At 31.6% G+C, this 24,131-nt stretch overlaps 1 protein-coding gene across 1 annotated transcript; it reads right to left on the bottom strand.

Annotated features, from left to right (window-relative positions):
* Positions 1–11,405: 11,405 nt before the first annotated feature.
* LOC139514524 (peptidyl-prolyl cis-trans isomerase B-like) lies at positions 11,406–24,027 on the bottom strand. Its single transcript, XM_071303883.1, has 4 exons — positions 23,626–24,027; positions 16,334–16,535; positions 13,908–14,027; positions 11,406–12,127 (listed from the first exon to the last, which is right to left on the bottom strand). The coding sequence occupies exons 1-4, from the start codon at positions 23,683–23,685 to the stop codon at positions 11,889–11,891; spliced, it is 621 nt and encodes a 206-aa protein (XP_071159984.1). The 5' UTR covers positions 23,686–24,027; the 3' UTR covers positions 11,406–11,888.
* Positions 24,028–24,131: the final 104 nt, after the last annotated feature.

The following is a 24,131-nucleotide window of genomic DNA, read 5'->3' on the forward strand; positions in this document are numbered from 1 at the left end:
TTACCCCATGTCAGATTTGCTCTAAATGCTTTGGTTTCAGAGATATAAGCTAAAATCTACATTTTACCCTTATGTTCTATTTTTAGCCATGGTGGCCATCTTGGTTGGTTGGCAGGGTCACCGGACACATTTTTTTATACGCCCGTCTATTATGGTATAACGTTGTCCGTTCGTCCGTCGTACCGTCCGTTGTACCGTCTGTCCGTCCGTCGTCCACACTTCGGACAATAACTCAAAAACACTTTCACCAATTTCCATGAAACTTAAGTGAATTGTTTATATCTATTGACGTAAGCTCCCTTTTGTTTTTTTTTAATTTCAGATTTTAAGTTTTGGATTTATGGGGCTTTATTCATAAAAAAGGGCGGATTTTCAACACTTCGGACAATAACTCAAAAAGGCTTTCACCAATGTCCATGAAACTTTGGTGAATTGTTTATATCTATTGATGTAAGCTCCCTTTCAATTTTTATAAATTTCAGATTTTAAGTTTTGGATTAATGGGGCTTTATTCATAAAAAAAAGGGGGATTTTTAACACTTCGGACAATAACTCAAAAAGGCTTTCACCAATGTCCATGAAACTTTGGTGAATTGTTTATATCTATTGATTGTAGTCTCTTTCAATTTTTATAAATTTCAGATTTTAAGTTTTGGATTTATGGGGCTTTATTCATAAAAAAAAGGGGATTTTTAACACTTCGGACAATAACTCAAAAAGGCTTTCACCAATGTCCATGAAACTTTGGTGAATTGTTTATATCTATTGATGTAACAAATAATACTTAATAAAATCTGATGAAAACATAAAATTTGTAAAATCTTTAGTTCAATTTAAAACATTAAATTTCTTGTAAAAAATAGGTTCCATGAATGTCATACGTTTGTACTATTATTGAATGGTTGCAAGGATGAAAGCACATTAGCAGTCCCTGAGATACTTACGGTTCCCTGAGGCATATATCATTTTATGATAACATTTTTACTATCTAAGCTATGGATAAAAATCAAATACTGTTTTTGCATATAGGATGTTTTACTCTTGTTAAAATTGGTTGCAATTGAAATCACAAATGATACCTTAGCATTGAAGCTTTTTTATAGAGTTCGGTTTCGGTGGAAGGGTTGAGCGCAATAAAAAATGTTATAAAACATAACTAGTCTACAATAGCACATAATAAGTGAACAAGTGACAACATGAAAATCCTAACATGCGACGAAATATTCCTTAAATGTTAAAGGATGTCATTTTATGAAAAAAATAAGGAAAACAAGTCTCCTAAACATTTATCAATATGATCATCTTGTGAATATTCTAAACAATAAAAAGGTAATAATCATTATCCACCATATTAAGCACCATTTGAATAATTTTTGCATACATCTTTGTATAATTTAGTATGGATTCCTTACTGTGTTCAACAGAATCTAACTATGAGCAATATACCCCAAGAAAATTACCTTCTTTCAAACTACTATAAAATTTGGAAATCAGCCATAGAATTACTAAAACCCATTATCATATATCACTTTCCTTATATTGCATTGAAGACTTCTATGTTATATGCCAATGTTAATGATATTTGTTTTTTATGCTAAATATTGAAAAGCTGAACTAGGTTTAATCATCAGTGTCTTCTTCACCGTAATCACTGTCCTCATCATCAGAAAAATCCTCATTTTCATTCTCAGAAGAGGCCTCCTCATCATCAATGAAATCTTTATCTTCATCATCAATGAAATCCTTACTTTCATCACCTACTTCCTCATTTAGATCATAACTTTCAGTAGAGTCACTTTCACCATCTTCACTTTCCCTGTTATCTTCTTGCTGCTCCTCATTGTCATTGTAGTCTTTTTTGCCATTTTTATATGCCTGTCGTCAATGAAATCCTTACTTTCATCACCTACTTCCTCATTTAGATAATAACTTTCAGTAGAGTCACTTTCACCATCTTCACTTTCCCTGTTATCTTCTTGCTGCTCCTCATTGTCATTGTAGTCTTTTTTGCCATTTTTATCATGTGCTAAAGCGCAGCCCTTTATTAAACTAGATACCCCAATGATGATTGTGTCCAAGTTTAGTTTAATTTAGCCCAGTAGTTTCAGAGAAGAAAATTTTTGAAAAAGTTAACGACGACGGACGCTGGACGCAAAGTGATGAGAAAAGCTCACTTGGCCCTTTGGGCCAGGTGAGCTAAAAAGGGGGGGGGGGGGGGGGGATTTTCCAGATTTCGAACAATTACTCAAGAATGCTTTCACCAATTTCCAAGAAATTTTGTTAAATTGTTTATGTTTATTGACATGAGCTCCATTTCGATTTTTATAAATTTTCGATTTTACGTTTCAGAGTTGCAGGGTTTTAATCATAAAAAAGGGGAATTTTCGGACAATTATGACAATAACTCAAAAATCCTTCAGCAGTTCCCATGAACTGAATTGTTTATATATATTGATGTAAGCTACCTTTAGAATTTTATAAATTTTACATTTTACATGAAATTCATGGGATTTTATTCATTAAACCAGATGCTCCGCAGGGCGCAGCTTTATACGACCGCATAGCTTGAACCCTGAACGGTTGGTTGGGACACAACATTCAGCTGGATTCAGCTCTAAATTTGGATTGTGATTAAATAGTTGACACAGCATAGGTTTCTGACACAGAATGAATATGGTCTAATGAACTTAAATTTATTTTATTTGCCTTTGAGCAATTCAATATGCTGTTGAATATTAATCCTCTCAAAAAAATGTTTGAAGAAATTTTCTTTTTATTTATGAAATCTGAAATGAGAAAAATTGACCCCCCCCCCCAATTTTTTTTTCACATCCCCCTTTCCCTTATTCCAAAACTGATCTCATTTCAAATTTCTAATGGAGTTTGCAACAATAACTACTCATTTAAATACATCATAAAATATTGAAATGTAAAAAAGTGGTTGTTATCAATGAATGGTAAATATTGTTTTAATTTATCAGTTGGTAGTAAAAGTTAATATACATTGTATATTGTATAAAACAATGATTTAAGTTGATTCAACTACTATTCTGAACAAAGAAAGATAACTCCAATTGAAAATTTCTTGCTATTGCGCAATATTGTGCAATTAGATATTTCTTGCTATTGCGCAATACTGTGCAATTGAAAAAACTTGCTATTGCACAATACTGTGCAATTGAAGATTTCTTGCTATTGTGCAATACTGTGCAATTGAAAATTTCTTGCTATTGCACAATACTGTGCAATTGAAGATTTCTTGCTTTTGCTGAATACTGTGCAATTTAAAATTTCTTGCTATTGCACAATACTTAATTTAATAATTTTGGATCCTGATTTGGACCAACTTGAAAACTGGGTCCATAATCAAAAATCTAAGTACATGTTTAGATTCAGCATATCAAAAAAGCCCAAGAATTCAATTTTTTTTAAAATCAAACTTAGTTTAATTTTGGACCCTTTGAACTTTAATGTAGACCAATTTGAAAACGGGACCAAAAATTATGAATCTACATACACAGTTAGACCTGGCATATCAAAGAACCCCAATTATTCAATTTTTGATACAAAGTTTGATTTTGGACCCCGATTTAGACCAACTTGAAAACTGGACCAATAATCACAAATCTAAGTACATTTTTAGATTCAGCATATCAAAGAACCACAAGGATTCAATTTTTGTTAAAATCAACTTAAGTTTAATTTGGACCCTTTGGACCTTAATGTAGATCTAGACCAATTTGATAACGGGACCGAAAATCAATCCCAACCTTCCTTTTGTGGTCATAAACCTTGTGTCAAAATTTCATAGATATATATGTACTTAAACTAAAGTTATAGTGCGAAAACCAAGAAAATGCTTATTAGGGCCCTTTATGGACCCTAATTCCTAAACTGTTGGGACCAAAACTCCCAAAATCAATTCCAACCTTCCTTTTGTGGTCATAAACCTTGTGTTAAAATTTCCTAGATTTCTATTTACTTATACTAAAGTTATAGTGCGAAAACCAAATGTCTTCGGACGACAACGACGACGCGGACGACGACGCCAACGTGATACCAATATACGACCAAAATTTTGAAAAGGCATTTGATTCAATTTCTTGGAGTTTTATTGAAAGTGTTTTAGACTTTTTTAATTTTGGACCTTCTATTAAACATTGGATCACTACTTTTTATACCAAAACTCAATCTGCAGTAACTCAAAATTGCCATCTCTCAGATTTTTTTGAGATTCAGAGGGGCTGCCGACAAGGGGATCCCCAATCACCTTATATATTTTTACTATGCGCAGAAATACTTGGTATACTTATACGAAATAATGACAAAGTTAAAGGAATCACTATAGATGACTCAGAGTATCTCATCTCACAATATGCAGATGATACCTCTCTTATACTTGATGGATCACCTGAATCTTTGGATGCATCTCTCCGTACTCTAGATAAATATGCAGATTTATCAGGTCTTAATATAAACTTAGACAAGACCAAGGTTGTTTGGATTAGGAAGAAAAAGTTTAGCCAAGAAACTATGTGTGTTAAGTGGGGATTGGAATGGGGTTCCAGCAGATTTACACTTCTTGGGATAAATTTCTCAGTGGATATTAGTGAAATTGAAAATTTAAACTATAACCCCAGGTTGAAAGAAATTGAAAACATTATAAAAACTTGGACTAATCAAATACTCTCACCAATTGGAAAAATAACAGTGATAAAAACACTTATAATATCAAAATTAAACCATCTATTCCTGTCCATACCTAGTCCAAATAGCACAAAGCTTAAACATTTTACTGAAAAAATATTTTCCTTTATTTGGGATAACAAACCAGATAAAGTCAATAGAGACACCTTATCCAAACCGCACTGTTTAGGAGGACTAAAAATGATTAATATTGAAAACTACATAAAAGGTCTTAAACTAACCTGGATAAGAAGAATAAATAGAAATAATTCAAAACTAGTAAAACTATTCCTCTTTTCAGAAAATCTGAAGTTTTTGGAAATGCAATTTCTTGGTCCTTATAAAAAGTTGAATAATCCATTTTGGAAAGAAGTATTTGATGCTTGGCAAGATCTTCAAAATGTACAAAATAACTCTCAAATTAAAACATGCCCTTTATGGAAGAATGATGGAATAAAGATTGGTAACCATTCAGTATTATATAAAGATAGGACAAAAAAAGGGGTTTGGCTGATCAATGACTTGTTACAGGAAGATGGAAACTTTATGACTTTTGATCACTTTAATAATGTATACAATATTAAAACTAATTTTCTCACATATCAAGGCCTAATTTTGTCAATAAAAAAGTATTTAAAAGAATATCAAAAATGTCCAAATGTCTTAAAGAGAGAAAACGGTCCAGTTTTGCCCTCAGTATTAAAGGTTTTTTTTAAATCCCAGAAAGGTTCAAAAGATATGTATAATATTTTGAATGGTAAAAAGTCAAATCCTAAACAAAAATATGAACAAAAATGGTCATTAATTCTCAATGCGAACTTCAATTGGAAAAATATCCATGTATTGCCCTTTTATATTACAAAAAATTCAAAATTGCAGTGGTTTCAATATAGAATAATACATCGAATTTTAGGCACCAATGAACTTCTCCTTAAAATAAAAATTAAAGATACAAATATTTGTAGTTTTGGGTGCGGAGGGGTCGAAACAATAGAACATATATTCTGGACGTGTCCATATATATCAAAATTATGGGAAGACCTTGACTCCTGGATATTTGAGAAGACAGAAATAGAACTAACTTTAAATATTGATTTGGTTTTATTTGGTATTTTAACAAAAACCGATAAAAATGATATAAGAAACATAATACTTCTGTTAACAAAATTCTACATTTATAGAAGCAAATTAGCTATGGAACAAACCAATATAATAGCACTTAAAAATTATTTGAAGGAAAACTTATTAATAGAAAAAAATATATTCTATAAAAATAAATTACTCAGTAGGGCAGAAAACTGCTGGAACCCCTGGACTCCTTTATTATCACAAAAACAAAAAACAAAAACCAAATAGACTCCACATATAATGTATATATTTCAATCATTATCTGCAATGTATCAAACTAAAACTGCTGTGTCTATTAAATAATATATTATATATCTTCTTTTTAGTGTATATAACTATTATGCGTACAAAAGTGTGTAACTTATTATGTTTATGTGCAAACAAGAAAAAAAGAAATTTAATACAAAAAACAATATATATATATATTTTTTCTAAACCTGGGCATTTGTTTACAGATAATTATGTTTGAAAATCTTAATAGTAAACTTCTTTCTTTTTGAAATTACTGACATGGTATATTTTTTTAATTTTTTTCCAAATATTGAAAATTGAATGTATAATACTAACAAATACTAACAACTATATAAATATGATATTTACTAATGTTAACGAGGTCGGGATAAGGTACCGGTACTTGATGTTTTAAACTAACAAATGTACAGATTTCATTAAAATATGATAAATTAAAAAAAAAAAATATACGACCAAAAAAATTCAATTTTTGCGGTCGCATAAAAAGGGGGATTTTCCATTTTTTGGACAATAACTCAAAAGTTCTTTCAGCAATTCTCTTAATTAGTTTCAATATTAACAAATGAAACTCTGGTGAATTGTTTTTATACCACCGCAAAATTTGAAAAAAATTTCGTCGTATATTGCTATCACGTTTGCGTCGTCGTCTGCGTCGTCGTCGTCGTCGTCGTCGTCCGAATACTTTTAGTTTTCGCACTCTAACTTTAGTAAAAGTGAATGGAAATCTATGAAATTTTAACACAAGGTTTATGACCACAAAAGGAAGGTTGGTATTGATTTTGGGAGTTTTGGTCCCAACATTTTAGGAATAAGGGGCCAAAAAGGGCCCAAATAAGCATTTTCTTGGTTTTCGCACTATAACTTTAGTTTAAGTTAATAGAAATCTATGAAATTTTGACACAAGGTTTATGACCACAAAAGAACGGTTGGGATTGATTTTGGGAGTTTTGGTTTCAACAGTTTAGGAATTAGGGGCCAAAAAAGGGCCCAAATAAGCATTATTCTTGATTTTCGCACAATAACTTTAGTTTATGTAAATAGAAATCAATGAAATTTAAACACAATGTTAATGACTACAAAAGGAAGGTTGGTATAGATTTTGGGAGTTTAGGTCCCAACAGTTTAGGAATTAGGGGCCAAAAAGGGACCCAAATAAGCATTTTTCTTGGTTTTCGCACCATAACGTTAGTATAAGTAAATAGAAATCTATGAAATTTAAACACAAGGTTTATGACCATAAAAGGAAGGTTGGTATTGATTTTGGGAGTTTTGGTCCCAACAGAATAAGGGGCCCAAAGGGTCCAAAATTAAACTTTGTTTGATTTCATCAAAATTGAATAATTGGGGTTCTTTGATATGCCGAATCTAATGTCATGACTGTGTATGTAGATTCTTAACTTTTGGTCCCGTTTTCAAATTGGTCTACATTAAGGTCCAAAGGGTCCAAAATTAAACTTAGTTTGATTTTGACAAAAAATGAATCAGTTAGGTTCTTTGATATGCTGAATCTACAAATGTACTTAGATTCTTGATTATTGGCCCAGTTTTCAAGTTGGTCCAAATCGGGGTCCAAAATTAAACTTTGTTTGATTTCATCAAAAATTGAATAAATGGGGTTCTTTGATATACCAAATCTAACTGTGTATGAAGATTCTTCATTTTTGGTCCTGTTTTCAAATTGGTCTACACTAAAGTCCAAAGGGTCCAAAATTAAACTTAGTCTGATTTTAACAAAAATTGAAATCTTGGGGTTCTTTGATATGCTGAATCCAAAAATGTACTTAGATTTTTTATTATGGGCCCAGTTTTCAAGTTGGTCCAAATCAGGATCTAAAATTATTATATTAAGTATTGTGCAATAGCAAGTCTTTTCAATTGCACAGTATTGCGCAATGGCAAGAAATATCTAATTGCACAATTTTGTGAAATAGCAATTTTTTTTTTAATTAGAGTTATCTTTCTTTGTCCAGAATAGTAAGCAAGAAATATCTAATTGCAAAATATTGTGCAATAGCAAGATTTTTTTTTAATTGGAGTTATCTTTCTTTGTCCAGAATCAACTTAAATATTTGTTATATACAATATACAATGTATATTCACTTTTTACTACCAACTGATAAATTAAAATAATCTTTACCATTCAGTGATAACAAGCAGTTTTTTTACATCTTAATATTTTATGATGTATTTAAATGAGTAGTTATTGTTGCAAACTCCATTAGAAATTTTAATTGAGATTAGTTTTGGAATAAGGGAAAGGGGGATGTGATTAAAAAAATTGGTTCAATTTTTCTCATTTGAAATTTCATAAATAAAAAAGAAAATTTCTTCAAACATTTTTTTGAGAGGATTAATATTCAACAGCATAGTGAATTGCTCTAAGAGAAAACAAAAATTTTAAGTTCATTAGAACACATTCATTCTGTGTCAGAAACCTATGCTGTGTCAACTATTTAATCACAATCCAAATTTAGAGCTGAATCCAGCTTGAATGTTGTGTCCATACTTGCCCCAACCGTTCAGGGTTCAATCTCTGCGGTCGTATAAAGCTACGCCCTGCGGAGCATCTGGTTATATAAAGATGTAAGCTCCCTTTTGATTTTCGTAAATTTCAAATATGACATTGAGAAGTAATTGAACTTTATTCGTTGATAATACGGCGGGAGTATCATGCGCTCATGACACAGTTGTTTATTCTATTTTTACATCGCTCAAATCATGTGGCTTGTCTGGACCAAGGTTAACACGAATGATGATTTGGAAACCTTCATGATCTGGATCCAGGATTTTGAAAGGGGCGGGCCCCGAAGTAGACAGTTTGGAATGGATCAGATAAACACTCTAAATTAACCATACATGTAGATCTATAAAAAGTAAAATCACAAAAATACTGAACTCCGAGAAAAATTCATAACGGAAAGTCCCTAATCAAATGGCAAAATCATAAGCTCAAATACATCAAACGAATGGATAACAACTGTCATAACTTGGTACAGGCATTTTCTTATGTATAAATTGGTGGATTGAACCTGGTTTTATAGCTAGCTAAACCTCTCACTTGTATGACAGTCGCACACAATTCTACTATATTGACAACGATGCAGGGTACTGGGAACCATGATCCCCCTAAATTCGCCCTTGTCTCGTGCATAAAAAGTGTTTTCGAAAGTGAAGCATACAAGTTTATATGGCAATTTTCCTTCCGTTGAACATTTGAAATAATGGTTTACCTATACCCATCTACAAAAGTTGGTACCCCATAAGTTAAAGTGGATGCACACTTATTTCAGTAACGATCGGCATGTTGGTCGATTGGTCGTGACAATCTTTATACTAGATACCCAAAAATCGTCCAGCCAAAAATTGTTTGAATATAGTCGGTTTCAGAGAACTTCAAAAAAACAAGAAAACAAAACGGATATCGCCGAAGAAGAACAATTATAAGTAATGGAAATAGCTCGTAGCACCCAAATATCGTTAAGTGGTTACATTTCAATAGATTGCATGATTCACCCTATAAATTCGGCACATGTACAATACTATTACTGAAATACAACTATAACTGTCTGTTTTTAAAGTAATATTTAAAAGAGTTTCCATCTGGAAAATTAGATCCAAATTCAATCTGCATATATAGCTGTCATATTTGATGAATGCTTCCACCAGGTCCTTGGTAAATAGATACTCCTGTTGGTTTCCTAGTTTTCTTAGCCTGGGGTTCTCGTGACCGTGGATATACCAATGTTTGGAAGCGCCCAATAAAAGCCATATTTAAAAGATTAAGCTTCAAACCAAGGCTTTTTATTAAGTGTTAGTGGCTTTGAACTAGCTGTCAAGAACTGCGAGTAATCTCAATTATAACATAAAGAAAATATAAAAATCAGATCGGTATTTAGTGTCTATTTCTTATGTGGATGTATCAGTACCTGTCCACACCCACTCTGTGATTTTTTAAGATGTATTTCTATTTGTATCCATCCTTCTCAACTGATTTAAATAGTTTGTTCTTTATGTTGTACTGTTACACCACTGTCTTAGGTTATGGAAGTGTTGGTACATTCAAACGATTTTAGACCTCGCCGTATTCTGTATGCGCCAATCCCAAGTCAGGAGCCTGTAATTCAGTGGTTGTCGTTTGTTGCTGTTTAACATATTTGTTTTTCGTTCATTATTTTGTACATGAATTAGACTTGGATTTCTCGTTTGAGTTGTTTTACATTTGTTATTTTGGGGTCTTTCATAGCGGACTATGTAGTATTTGCTCGTTATTGAAGGCCGTACGGTGTTAATTTCTCTGTCATTTGGTATTTTTTGGAGAGTTGTCTCATTGGAAATCATACCACATCTTCTTTATTTTAGAGGCTAAGCTATACTTTAGCAGTTAATTGTAAAAAAGGGAGGAAGTTAACACGAGAAAATCAAAATCCATAAGTAAAAAGAACAGAAAATACCATAGCCAAAAGACAAACAGCAATAAACATAAAACCAAGGATTATGCAACAAGACCCAAACAAAACACACGTGTTCTGGAAAGGTGCTAAGGCCTTGTTTAATGAGGTGTCACAATCTCACTATGGCCAGTTTAGATAGAAATAAGTTATCTTCATAATTATCTGCCTCCAAAGGTATTATTGGATTTTTTTACATTTACGTGCGTTGTGTCCAGATTTTGGACCGATAAGAAAATAAATGTTTGAGTTTAGGTTACACAGGCTAGAATCATCTCCACGTTGACTGTTTATGCCACAAGCTTATCTGCCCAAAGTTTCATGAAAAATAAGTTTATTTTAATCCTTTGTAACAACTTCCATGGCAAGTTTAAAACAAGAGATTTGCTTCGACTTTTGGTACATGCCTTTATAGCGTTTTTTCAAATTTAAAGAAAGTAGTCTTATGTATGTGCCTGTCCCAAGTCAGGAGCCTGTAATTCAGTGATTGTCGTTTGTTTATGTGTTACATATCTGTTTTCCATTTTTGTACATAAATAAGGCAGTTAGTTTTCTCCTTTGAATGGTTTTACGTTGTCATTTCGGGGCCTTTTATAGCTGACTATGCGGTATGGGATTTGCTCATTGTTGAATACCGTATGGTGACCTGTAATTGTTAATTTCTGTATCGTGTTGGTCTCTTGTGGAGAGTTGTCTCATTGGCAATCATACCACATCTTCTTTTTTATATTAAGGCACCTTCCTTATTTTTTAGACTTTTTCAGGATTTTGGTTTGGCTTTGTTTCCATTTGTCTCATTTTTGGGGATGTTTCATGAACCTTTCTGCAAATATCCTTTGTTTTTCATTTTGAATGATACTCCTTCAGTTAATGATAGAATAATATGTGAAATAACAAAATATGTAATTTATTGTACTTTTAAAATTCATTATGACACATTGCATAGACATATCACATAATACAAGTATTTAAAAAATTACAACCATGCTACAATATTTGCAAGTTAAAATGAAAAATAGGAATGTTTGTCCCTTATTTAATATACATATAATTAATGTTATTAATTCAAAAAATTGTTTTCTTCTAGATTAAAATCTAGAAATTAGTTAAAATACAAAAATGATATAACTTCTTCATTATATTACTGTTGATGTTGATGAATAATATATCGGTTTTATGATACATGTATGAATTCTCAAATATAATTAAGTATTTGTTTTCACTGTGGTATGAATTCGCCCATATTGTGTAAGTATTTGTTTCTGAATATGAAGATGAAGCTTACTTGCTGAAAAAAATACAAATATCCCTGCAAAAGTTTAAGTTAACAACTATGACATTGTAGAGAGATTGCGAAGTATATATATTGGTCCTCTAAACTGTATCTGGTACACCCTCTGCAGTTTCTTCATATGGTTTAAATGGTTTTGTTATAAGTCCACAATCTGTAATAACAATGTCAGTTAATGGCTTTTCCTCCTCTGTTTTCTGAGATTCAATCTTTCTTACTACTTTCATTCCTTCAAGGACTTTTCCAAAAACAACATGTTTACCATCTAACCACGAGGTCTTCTTAGCTGTGATGAAAAACTGGGATCCATTGGTATCTTTTCCTGTAAAATTAAATTATCAATGTTGTCAATTACAAGTTATGTAATAAAGAATGTGTCGATATTAAAACAGACATAATTATCCTAAACTCGAGAATGAGAGGTCCATCAGGGCTAAAAAAAAAAAAAAGAAGGTAACAACGTGGGTGAGGGGAAATGTGGTTCCATATCAAAATAAAATAAGTAGGATAAATAAGAGCCATTATTTGTTGTTTAACTAAAGAAATACATGAATATGCATTTTTTTTTACCAAACCATGTAAATACAATTGCAATATTGTCTTCAATAGCAAAATTAAACCAAATTATAAAACAACATGTTAATGCTTAAATATCTTAGTGCTTCTTCCAGGCCACATTTTCAGTTAGCATGTTAAAAAAGAATTATTTCTAATGCATACTAAATATGAAATGTTGAAAATTCGATCATGTGCTTGTTTCACTCTCGTGACTTTCTTGTATATTTAGTTCACGGAAAACGGTCAAAAACCATCAATGTCATGATCATATATGTAATGATTCTTAACATTCTTCAGTAATGTTAGACACCTCTATTATTGTTGTAGTGATATTGCATCAAAATTCATGTACATAGAAAAACTAAAATTATGCCCAATTTAACTTCATTAAGAAACCACAATTCGGTATGTCTACTAGTCGCGGCTGGTGTTGAAAACTGGTCTGTGCAAAAAGACTTCTCTGTATACTTACTGCACTCATAAGCTGGTAAAATAACTGAAGAAAAAATCAGCAGTCTTCCCAATTTAACAGAATTCTGAGCCCCATTAACTTAACATGGATTTGTTATTTTTCCTGAAAACTGGACCTATTGGCTTGTTAAATTTGAAATAGAGATATCACACCAAAAAGTATGTGACCTGCAAAATAAATGAATCCAAATTTGAATCATCTATGTGATATAAATGCATATTCCATGGGCGACTGATTTAAAAATAGTTGATATAATAAACAAAATGGCACATACACAGTTAACTGAATATATGTATTTTTCAAACAAAATCTGAGCTTAGCAAACGGTTACCCATTGTGTTTGTATATATATACGTAAATGACCCATTCCAAATATCACTCGTGTACTAAAAGTTTACATACGTATTGCAAAGAAGTATTGCTCTAGTGAACTAAAATATGTATTGATAAAACTTATTAAACACAAGATTACAATATTAAAGTTGTGACATTGTTATAGGAATAAAATCCAAAAATAAAGAATAAGTGAAAATTACAACCACCAAGTTTAAAAGAAAAAAAGGGATAAGCTTTTAAACATGCAAAACAAATAGTCAGAAAATGGATAAGTTTAGACTCAAATAGAAACTATGGGGGAGTTTATTACGTGAAATATATAATGTCTATTGTAAATCAAAGGAAAACAGCTCATGTAGGGACCATTGTTAAAAATTCTCAAACATTTCCATCACAGCAATTTGTTTTCGTTTTGAACATGCATGATATATTTGTCACTGGACGTTAAGAAAACATTACTCAAACGGGCGACGATTGGCTATTATTCTCTTTTAAATATAACTAGACGAGTACTTAGCAACTTTTAACAGGTTGGTCACCGTTTTCCATCTTTAAGCTTTTATGGTGTTTTTATTTTCTTTGTTTCGGTGTTTCACCTCTTAAACTTGGTGGTTAAACCTTTGACCAGTTCTTTATTTTATGAATACATGATGAATACATTTTATTGTTCACCAATGCCAGTACATATCTCGAACCTATATTTTGTAATGATTGATACCCAGTACATATCACTTACCCATGGTTGCCATACTCAACCATCCTGGTCCATAATGATTGACATTGAAGTTCTCATCTGGGAAAAATTCTCCATAAATACTCTTTCCGCCGTAACCAGTACCAAGTTCATAGTCACCACCTATAATGTATCAAAGAATTCTCTGGTTAAAGCAGATATAGTATGTAAATATAAAGGGATTTTAGAGGGATTGTAAAGCATGATATGTCTCTGATCAATTCAACTTTTTTTCATATCTGAAGCTGTTGATTTTTTTTGATTTTTTTTCCCATTGTAAATGATTTTATTACTAAATATCCATAGAAACTACATTTATTGACAAAACAAAGGAACGCTTGTTAATTGCTGTTCTTCATAAAACATGCACCAGTTTATTGAGCACCCAATCCTCCAAATTAACATCCTTATGAGAGAAATAATAAAAGGAATTTATAAGTAGAGGCTTCGTAGATCTTGCCTTGCTGATCATTTTTGATTTTTGTTTTTTAAAGTTTCTATTTATCTATCATTACTTTATCACACAAGATGAAACACAAAACAATTGGTATAAATTGTCCTTAAAGGGCAATAACTCCAGTAAGGAGTTTCAGACAATTTTCTTCATATTGTCTAAATAGAAATCTTGTCTTGCTGATCATTTTTGCTTGTTTGTATCTATCCATTACAATTCTAAGATAAAAGACAAGAACACAAATACTTGGTAAAAATCATCATCAAAGGGCAATAATTCTAATAAGGCGTTGACTGACGATTTCGACCATTAAACGTATTTGTAGATCTTGTCTTGCTGATTATTTTTGCAGTTTAAAATTTCACTGTTATAATTATTATAAATTTCAAGATAATAGGCAAAAATTAAAAGAAAATCCTATAAGAATTCCTCTGACAGTTTTGACGTAATGGACAATATAGCTCAACATTCTGATCATTTCTGGCCAGTCGGATTTTCGTTATTTATAACAGTTTTCAAAATAATAGTCAAAACTTGATTTTTCTACCCCTATGTTATATTTTAAACCATGCCAGCCGTCTTGGTTGCAGGCGGAGTCATTGGACACATTTTAAAACTAGACAAAGAAATGCCCCCCCCTTTTTTTTTCCCTCCAGTCTCCACTCTGAAGTAACTGTATTATAACAAAGGTAATGTGAGATTTTCTTTGAAATATTATTGCGTCTGGGAGACACAAATGATGCCCCCGCAGATGCAAATTTTTTTTTTAAAATACACAAAGTTGAGCATGGGAGCACACAAGGTTATAGTTCACTGTAGGACTACCTCTTATACAAATGGATACTCCAAAAATAACAAAGTTCAACTTTCTCCCAAAACAGCAATAATTGATCAAAATCAAAACCCTGACCACATGCACATCTTCAATATATGTGCAAACAGCCAGCAAAGTGAAAACTTCCTATCATTTGTAGGAGGAGTCTGTTGATTTTTAAGTATTTCATTTTATACTTTGTTGGACCAATAAATAAAAATATAGCCCTAAATTATTTTAACTTTAAAAAAAATATATTGAACTGTCAAACTGAACTTAAAAGTTAATTTCCTTGTGAACAAAAATATGTATACTGAAATAAAAAGAAACCGTTACAAATGTGTTAACTTCTTTGGAATGAAAGTAATATCTTTCTTTTACAGTAAAGAATGGGTTGGCCAGGCATGCAAGGTTTTGGCGATCCAATCAAATTCGGTAAATTTCAAGACTTATAGTAATGACTATTTGAACAAGATGCTTCTAAGAACCTTTATCGCTCATTTGGCAAAATATGCCATTTTGATATTTATATATTTTTCCTTTATTGCAATCAATTATGCTTTCTTATTGGAAGCATGATCTTTACTTATCTAGCTTATCATTTATGTTGTATTCTTTCTTTCTATGTAAGTAAATATCGTAAAGTTCCAATAATTTAGTAACCGTTTAGCGTAATAACTCCGACAAACAATCCATTGACAAATCCGGTCATGTTGATTTATTTGTAGATTTAAGTTTAAGAAATAATAAGTTGAAAAATTAAAAGTGAACAAATCGTTGTCTGCTTAGGCCATAATAAATAATAGGTTTGTTTGCCCAAACGCTACCTACCCAGAAAAAAGCTGCCTACTCAAATTCTTTTATTGTCCTGATTTGAAGATGTTTTTTTTTAATCAAATAGGCATGAAGACTTATAAACATCTGATACTTCAATTTCTTTTTTTGAAAAAAAAAAAAGAAAATGCCTACCTACCTACCCACTGTCTCAACCTTTGGGTAGGGTTTGGGCAAACCAAAATATTTTTAAGTGTGGCCTTATATAGGACATGTGTTTATTATGAATGCCATAATTTGTGTTTATCAAATGTTTCTTCTGGTATTAAATGCGTAAGTTAGATTATTTTACTTAAAACTATGTATATATAATATCTATCATTTTACCCTGTATCATAAAATCTTCAATGACACGATGAAATTTGCTGCCTTTGTATCCGTAACCTTTACTATGTGTTGTCAAGGCAACGAAGTTTTCTACTGTCTTTGGAACTGTATTTCCAAATAATCCCATCACTATTCTTCCTTGTGGTTTGCCATCTATAGAAACATCGAAGAACACTTTCTTTGTTACTGTCAAATTACCAGCCTGAATTGAAAAAAAGGATGGTTATTATAAAGTAAAGATCAAATATAGCACAAAGACATCTAAATCATAAATTGCATCGTATAAAAGAATGCACGCAATAACCATGGTTACTGAAAGCAAAGTGAAAGTACTAAACCTGTAAATAAGAAAGTATGTCGTCATGTACCTTTAAATTACGGTTTCTATACTTTTTACGTATATTTCATACATCAAAGTTATAAACAATACAAGAAGACATGGTATTAAAATGCCAAAAACAAACTATAATACAGAAAAACTACTATTTGCATATTCTTTCAAACTCAATATCAGAGAAGTGATAAATATCGCAAAAAATATGAGACGCGGTGACTAACCACCAACAGCATAAACATTTGAATCTTTGTCAATAAGTTGAGAGATTTGAAAGGCAAATCTTAAAATGCTTATTCTTTCAAACTCAATATTAGAGAAGTGATAAATATCGCAAAAAATACGAGACGCGGTGACTAACCACCAACAGCATAAACATTTGAATCTTTGTAAATAAGGTGAGAGATTTGAAAGGCAAATCTTAAAATGCTGAATGCAAAGTACCACTTATTACCAAATCCCTACTGGCATGGAATCATACTTCTAAATAAAATCCCTTTACTTGAAATAAAATTTTATGGTGTCTCTGCATCTGTCGAAAAAGTTTATTCGGAAGAAAATATTACGTTCATTGGTATCAGATCGAGACTTCACTGTCCAGCTATTTGAGAAATACACACTCCTACCATGGAAATATTATATTGAAAATATAATATTTCCATGCTCCTACGAAGGAGCCAACGGAACAAAACCCTTTAGGAACTGAAAACGATAGGATACAAAAAAAAAACCATCCGGTTTATCAAAAAAATGGTATGGATGTGACCATGTGAAATACTATTTCAAGGTATAAAAAAAGACAACATTTGGTTAATGTTTGACTTTTTTAAAAAGATTTCAGATTAACCGTTTAAATGTGTATATTTTAAAAAAATGGATTGTTTACAGAGCATATAATATCTACTTGGACTGTATAAAAATTTATCAAATGGCATTTTGTTTAGTTTTCATGTGAACCTCTGCCATTAATTGGAATTCATAACATAAGCTAGAAATTTTATTACCGGGAAAAAAACCTGTTTCGACTACACCAGATATAGTGGCACCCAGATTCATAGAAAACCATTTCACTGATTATACACTTTTCTCTTAATAAATTGTGTAGTAGTGTAGTATAAAGGGTAGAAAATCGTAACCGCCATATTCATCGCCGCTAAACGTGGCATGCCTTTACATGCATTATCATTGGGGATTTTTTTTTTATAAATAGTTCAAAACAGAATGATACAATATTATTATATTATAATATACTCACATGTGAGTAAAAACCCATTTGTCCAATGTTTCTACTGTTAATTCCGCAAAACTTAAGTTCAAAAAAGAAAGAAGTATAAGCAAAGAAACAATTTCTTCGAATACTAAAATAGAACCATAGAAAACATCGGAAGCTCACCTGGCGAAAAAATATCCAGTTTAATAATACACATATAAGAATTATTTGTGTTGTTGATCATTTTTTTTTTTGTAATTTACCTGTTTAAACTAGATCCTATAGTTTTTGAAATAACAGCCAAAACTGAAGAAAAAAACGTTTCAGGGAAAATAACTGAAAAAGTTTGTCAAACTTTCAGAGTAAGTAGGTAAATCTTGTCAAAAAAGACAGTTTAACATTTTGCATTTTATTTTTTAATCTTAGCCTATATAAAAAAAGAAGATGTGGTATGATTGCTAATGTATGAGTTCCTTTAGTCATGATTGTTTTCAAATACACAGCAAAAAATGCAACAAAAAATGGAAAAAAGAGGCACACTTCTGCCTGCATCGATCACCTTGTGGGAAAATCTTTTGCCATTTACATGTGAAACCTGCTCCTAAAGTTTGTTATAGATAACAGCCAACACTGCAGAAAAAAATGAAACTTTCGGAGTAGATTGACATTGTCATGCTGATCAATTTTGCAATACACAATATCAGCATATAGTTTTCATGATAATAGCCGATAACAACAAAAATTTATTTCAGGTTGTAATAAATCCACACAGATTGAAAGATTTGTTGTTGTTGAAATTTTCACGTTAGATACTGCATGGTCTTTTTTTGAAAATTAAACTTTTAACCTGGCTTCTATTTTCACGATTAAATCCAATAACTGCAAAAAATTGTGAAAAAAATATATTTCAGACGCATTAACTCAAAATCAAGTAATTAGATATTTTTTTTCAATTTTCATGGTGAATACATCTTTTCATGCTGGTCATTTTTGCGGTTTACACTTTCAACCTAACTCGAAATTTTTTTATAGAACATACTGTGCTGACTATTTTACTCTGTCAGATTTTCTCTTATTGTTATAGTTTTATAACTATTATTTAAATACTAGCCAAACCTGTAGTTTGACCCCTATGTTCTATTTTAGACAAGGTTAAACAGCATAGACAAACAAACACGAACTGTGTACTTGCCCTCCCGGATAGATGAATCAGACACACTTTGGTTTCAAACAATTGAACAGTTTCAGAGAAGATTTTTTAAGGAAAAGATGTGGATGCCGGACGACAGACGACAGTTAAAAGACAAATAGACGATGGACGCGAAGTGATGACAAAAGCTCAATTTGCTCTCCAATGCAAACAGTATATTTTTCAATATGTAGTTACTCCAAAGATCTTTTTTTTTTTGCAATTTACATAGCTGTTATATTTGTCACAATAACAGTCAAAAGCTGCAAATCATTATATTTAAGTGCAATAACCCCAAAACAAATACTCTATAATTATCAGGGTAGATACATTTTGTCATCCTTATCCCTTTTTATTAACCTAGCACCTACAGTTTTCACAATAACAAACATCATTTGGAAATAAAAGAAAATATATATGTCAAGGGCAATAACTCAAAAATAAGTAAAGCGACTTTCACGTTTGCTCTGGTTGGATACATTTAGTCGTTTGATTATTTTTGCAGAATTCACAAAATGTTAACCAAGCTTTTAATTAGTTTTAACTCAATACAGCAACTTCAGATTTTTGTAAAATGTTTCAAGGTAGAGAGAACATGTCGTGCTGAATATTTTTTGCATTTATATTTTAACATAGCTCCTATAGTTTTTGAAACAATGGCCAAGAGATGCCCAAAATCAATTTCAAACAATAAGACATATTTTGTTAAAATTTTAAGGGTCGGAAGAGCTTATTATGCTGCTATTTTCCCCTGGTAATTTTTCTCCAATTGCTATAGTTTTTGAGATTTTAGCCAACAATGACGATTGAACTATATGTTCTGTTTTAGCAAGAGCGGCCATATTGTTTGATAAAACCTTGATGAAAATCACAAACTTGTACAATTTAGTTTCAATCCATTACCCAGTTTCAGAGGAGAAATACTTTTTAAGATTAGTTTACGGACGACAGACAACGGACGGACGGAGGACGGACGCAAAGTGATGCAATGCTGAATATTAATAAGAAGTTTTATTTCTTCAAAAATATTTGTAGTATTTCTTATTTCTTCAAAAATATCTGTAGTATTTTAAGTCTTATTACAAAGGTGACCGTAACATTTGGCAACCAAAGAGTTTATTGTCTGTAAACTCGTTTCATAACGTTACGAGTCCTCAGAAGCCGCCTTGCGTGTCCACGAAGACAGCATTGTAGTTGCAGAATTGTCCCAAGATTTCTTTCTAAAATGTAGGAGCTGGGATTAATAGATAAATACATTAGTCCAAGATAAGAGATTTCAGATCATATCAGATCAGATTGAATATTAGTTAATCTATTAAACAATTTTCGTCTGATGATAGAGATAAACTTCGTTGGTGTTTGGAATCTATTTGATGAATAAACTCCCAAAAAAGATGCTCCGCAGGGCGCAGCTTTATACGACCGTAGAGGTCGAACCCTGAACAGCTCTGAATTTGGATTGTGATTAAAAAGTTGACACAGAATAGGTTTCTGACACAGAATGAATGTGGTCTAAGAACTTAAAAAATTTAAATTGACATTTACCTATCATGGTCCAATATCCAAAATCTAAATACATGGTTAGATTCAGCATATCAAGGAACCCCAAGAATTCAATTTTTGATGAAATCAAGCAAAGTTCAATTTTGGACCCTTTAGACCTCAATGTGGACCAATTTGATAACAAGGCCCAAATATCAAAAATCTAAATACATGGTTAGATTCAGCATATCAAAGAACCCCATATATTGAATTTTTGTTGAAATAAAAAAAGTTTAATTTGGACCCCGATTTGGACCAACTTGAAAACTGGGCCCATAATCAAAAATCTAAAAACACGGTTAGATTCGGCATATCAAAGAACCCGAATAATTATTTTTTTGATGAAATCAAACAAAGTTTAATTTTGGACCATTTTGGACCCTAATTCCTAATCTGTTGGGACCAAAACTCCCAAAAATCAATCCCAACCTTCCTTTTGTGGTCATAAACCTTGTGTTTAAATTTCATAGATTTCTATTTACTTATACTAAAGTTATTGTGCGAAAACCAAATGTCTTCGGACGACGACGACGACGTGATACCAATAATTATACGGACCACAAAAAAAATTTTGCGGTCGAATTTTGCGGTCGTATAAAAAGCTTGGTTGACTTCAGACTATATTATCATATCATAAATTTATTATTGCAATCAAGTCCCCACAGGGGTTATACATGATACCATTAACTACTAGTACTTTTTTGCGGCCACCATCAATAAACTCATTATTTTGCCACTGTTGGATGCGCATGTAAATATTGTAGATAAAATAATAGTATACTTTTAAAAATGCATACACAATATATAAGCAACAATCATCATACATTATACAGTATAATATAATCTGACAGATATTGCAATAGATATACACAAAAGATCCAACTCGTGTACACATCATTAACATTATCATTGAAGGTTTATACTGTTATAACTTCATGAACTTAGCCTATTATTAGGGGAGATATTGATAAAAATGGTATTTAGTGTTGAAATCGGGACACTCTAGTATAATATAATTGGTATTCCTGCTTTACTGGCAACTTAAAACTAGTTTATGTTCGATAAATTCTGTAGTCCAGAGCCTGTAATTTAGTGGTTGTCATTCGTTGATGTATATAAAGTTTTTCGTTTATTATCTTGTACATAAATCAGGCCGTTATTTTTTTTTCGTTTGAGTAGTGTCGGGTCCTTTTACAGCTGATTATGCTGTATGGGTTTTGTTTATTGTTGAAGGCCGTACGATGACCTATAATTGTTAACTTCTATGTCATTCGGTGTCTTGTTGCGATTTGTCTCATTGGCAACCATACCCCATCTTAATATTTTTATATATATTTTTTTAATAATCAAAGTATAATACGCTAAATACCTATATTTCGATATTAAATACGTCAGGGTACCTAGACAAACTTTTCTAACACCAAAAAAGCAAACAAACAAACCAACCGAGGCGTACAAACAAAAAGTATATCAATAAACAAATCGAATGAAAAAGTTGACCGATAACAAATCCAAAAACACTTTCCAATATATATCGAATGACAAAAAGGTAAAAACGCAGGTTATTTAGAAAAAAAAACATGCCTTTCCAAGGTATCTATAATATATCACCTAAAAAAATAAAAATTGTGAGCCTAAACATATTTAGTATTCATTTTTTGTTAAAAAAATGAAAAAAACAATTTTTACATAATTAGCTTTGACCCTGCAAGCTGTTAAGTGAACTAATAGTTTTGCAATATAAAGCTTTTTACAAAGCTAATTCAGCTTTTCAAAAAAGCTTCGACTTTGCCATTACCACGATGCAAAGTTACTCAAGCAAACTATTATGAAACGGATATCCGCGGATGACGTAAGTGCACGTCATTTTTTAATCGTGTAAAATTTGCTAATATTGAAAATGTCACATATATGCATACAATTCTTAACATAGATATGCCAGTAAGTGTATTTTGTATAAATGTTTTCGACTTAATATACAACATTATAAACATGTTTCATTAATATGTGTCAATCTGAGGTGTCAATATACAATATGTTTTTGTCTTATCTTCTTAACATTATATAAGTCAAAATAATACTTCCATGGTTTTTCAAACACCAAGTGTGTATGAACAATATTTCAAAAATAAACCACAAGAGTCAACATTGAATTATAACAATAAACAATCAAATAAAGTGCACAAGTACAGCAGTGAAAGACAGAATTACTTGTTGATGTATTTTTATTCCACGAAAAAACACGTACTGAACAAACATTATCTTTAAATATGCAGACATGTTAATTTAAAACAAATTCATTAATGATTATTAATCAATAAAGGATAATACTAATGTAATAGTGTAATAGTACCAGATTAAAATTCACGAATTCTCTCCAGCTCAGCTGTTGTACAAGGATTTATCATAATGAGATTTCTCCGCAGTAGGAGGTTCATGGAGGCGTACAATCGGGGGAATGTGAATTAAAAAAAAGTACAGAAAAAATATAAAGTTTATACAGAGACATATATACGTCTCTGGTTTATATCATCAGATAATGGTTCTTGTAGACTCTTCCGGTAAACATGCTTAATGTCGACTGATAGCATTTACAATTATTCACGGAACTCCAAAACATAAACACAGAGAGAGTGAGAGACTCGAGTGAAATGGACGTAAAATAGAAACAAAACAAACAAGGCCGGGCCTTGTACCCTATTGAAAAGAGGGATAATTGATGTATGAAAAAAGTTTCTAATAAGGAGCAAAGCAATGAAAGCTTTATTTGAATCTTTGTCACTTATATAACCCTTCAATCTGACTGTCATATTCGTAGTTTTTAAGCAAACAATTAAAGTTACCCCGTGTAGGCATAGTATTAACATATTTTCATGAACGTATGCAAAATGAATGTAACTTTTTACAGACTTTGAAAATTTCAGAAAGCTAGCCCATCGAAATTATACTAATAAGAAGATATGCTGAAACTTTCATCTTAAAGCATTTTTTAAAATAAATAATGTTAAAATTCTTACCAGTGAAAGAGCTATGAAACTGAAGAAAAGGAGAGATCGGTTCCAACTGAAAGTCGCCATGTCTTGATGCTGATGTGAAAAGAATGCCACGTTTACAGTCTAAACAGTTGAGTAACATAATCCGCCGTGCAATCGGCGCATGAGTAGTAAACTTTCATTTTGCCACATGACTGCACGTGTAAACCTGCGTTGGCATAAACAAAAAATGCTTGTATTTTAGATATACATGTACAAGACAAAACTCACTTGATCAAATATTGCATTTGAATTCTAGATACGCATCATAAATCATGAAACATATGTAGAAACATTTCTATCACTTAACATGTTTAAGTGACCCCTCTTTTGGCCCCAGCTTCCAGATACTTATGACAAAAATCATCTTACAAACCACTGAACTTTGTTGGAATTTATAAATTCCCTTACATATATAATAAACAATGTTAAATAATTGCAACCGGCATTCATATCCGGTGTATTGGGATGATTATGTATATTGCCACTTA

Source organism: Mytilus edulis, chromosome 3, assembly GCF_963676685.1.
Source record: "Mytilus edulis chromosome 3, xbMytEdul2.2, whole genome shotgun sequence".
Lineage (NCBI taxonomy): Eukaryota > Metazoa > Mollusca > Bivalvia > Mytilida > Mytilidae > Mytilus > Mytilus edulis.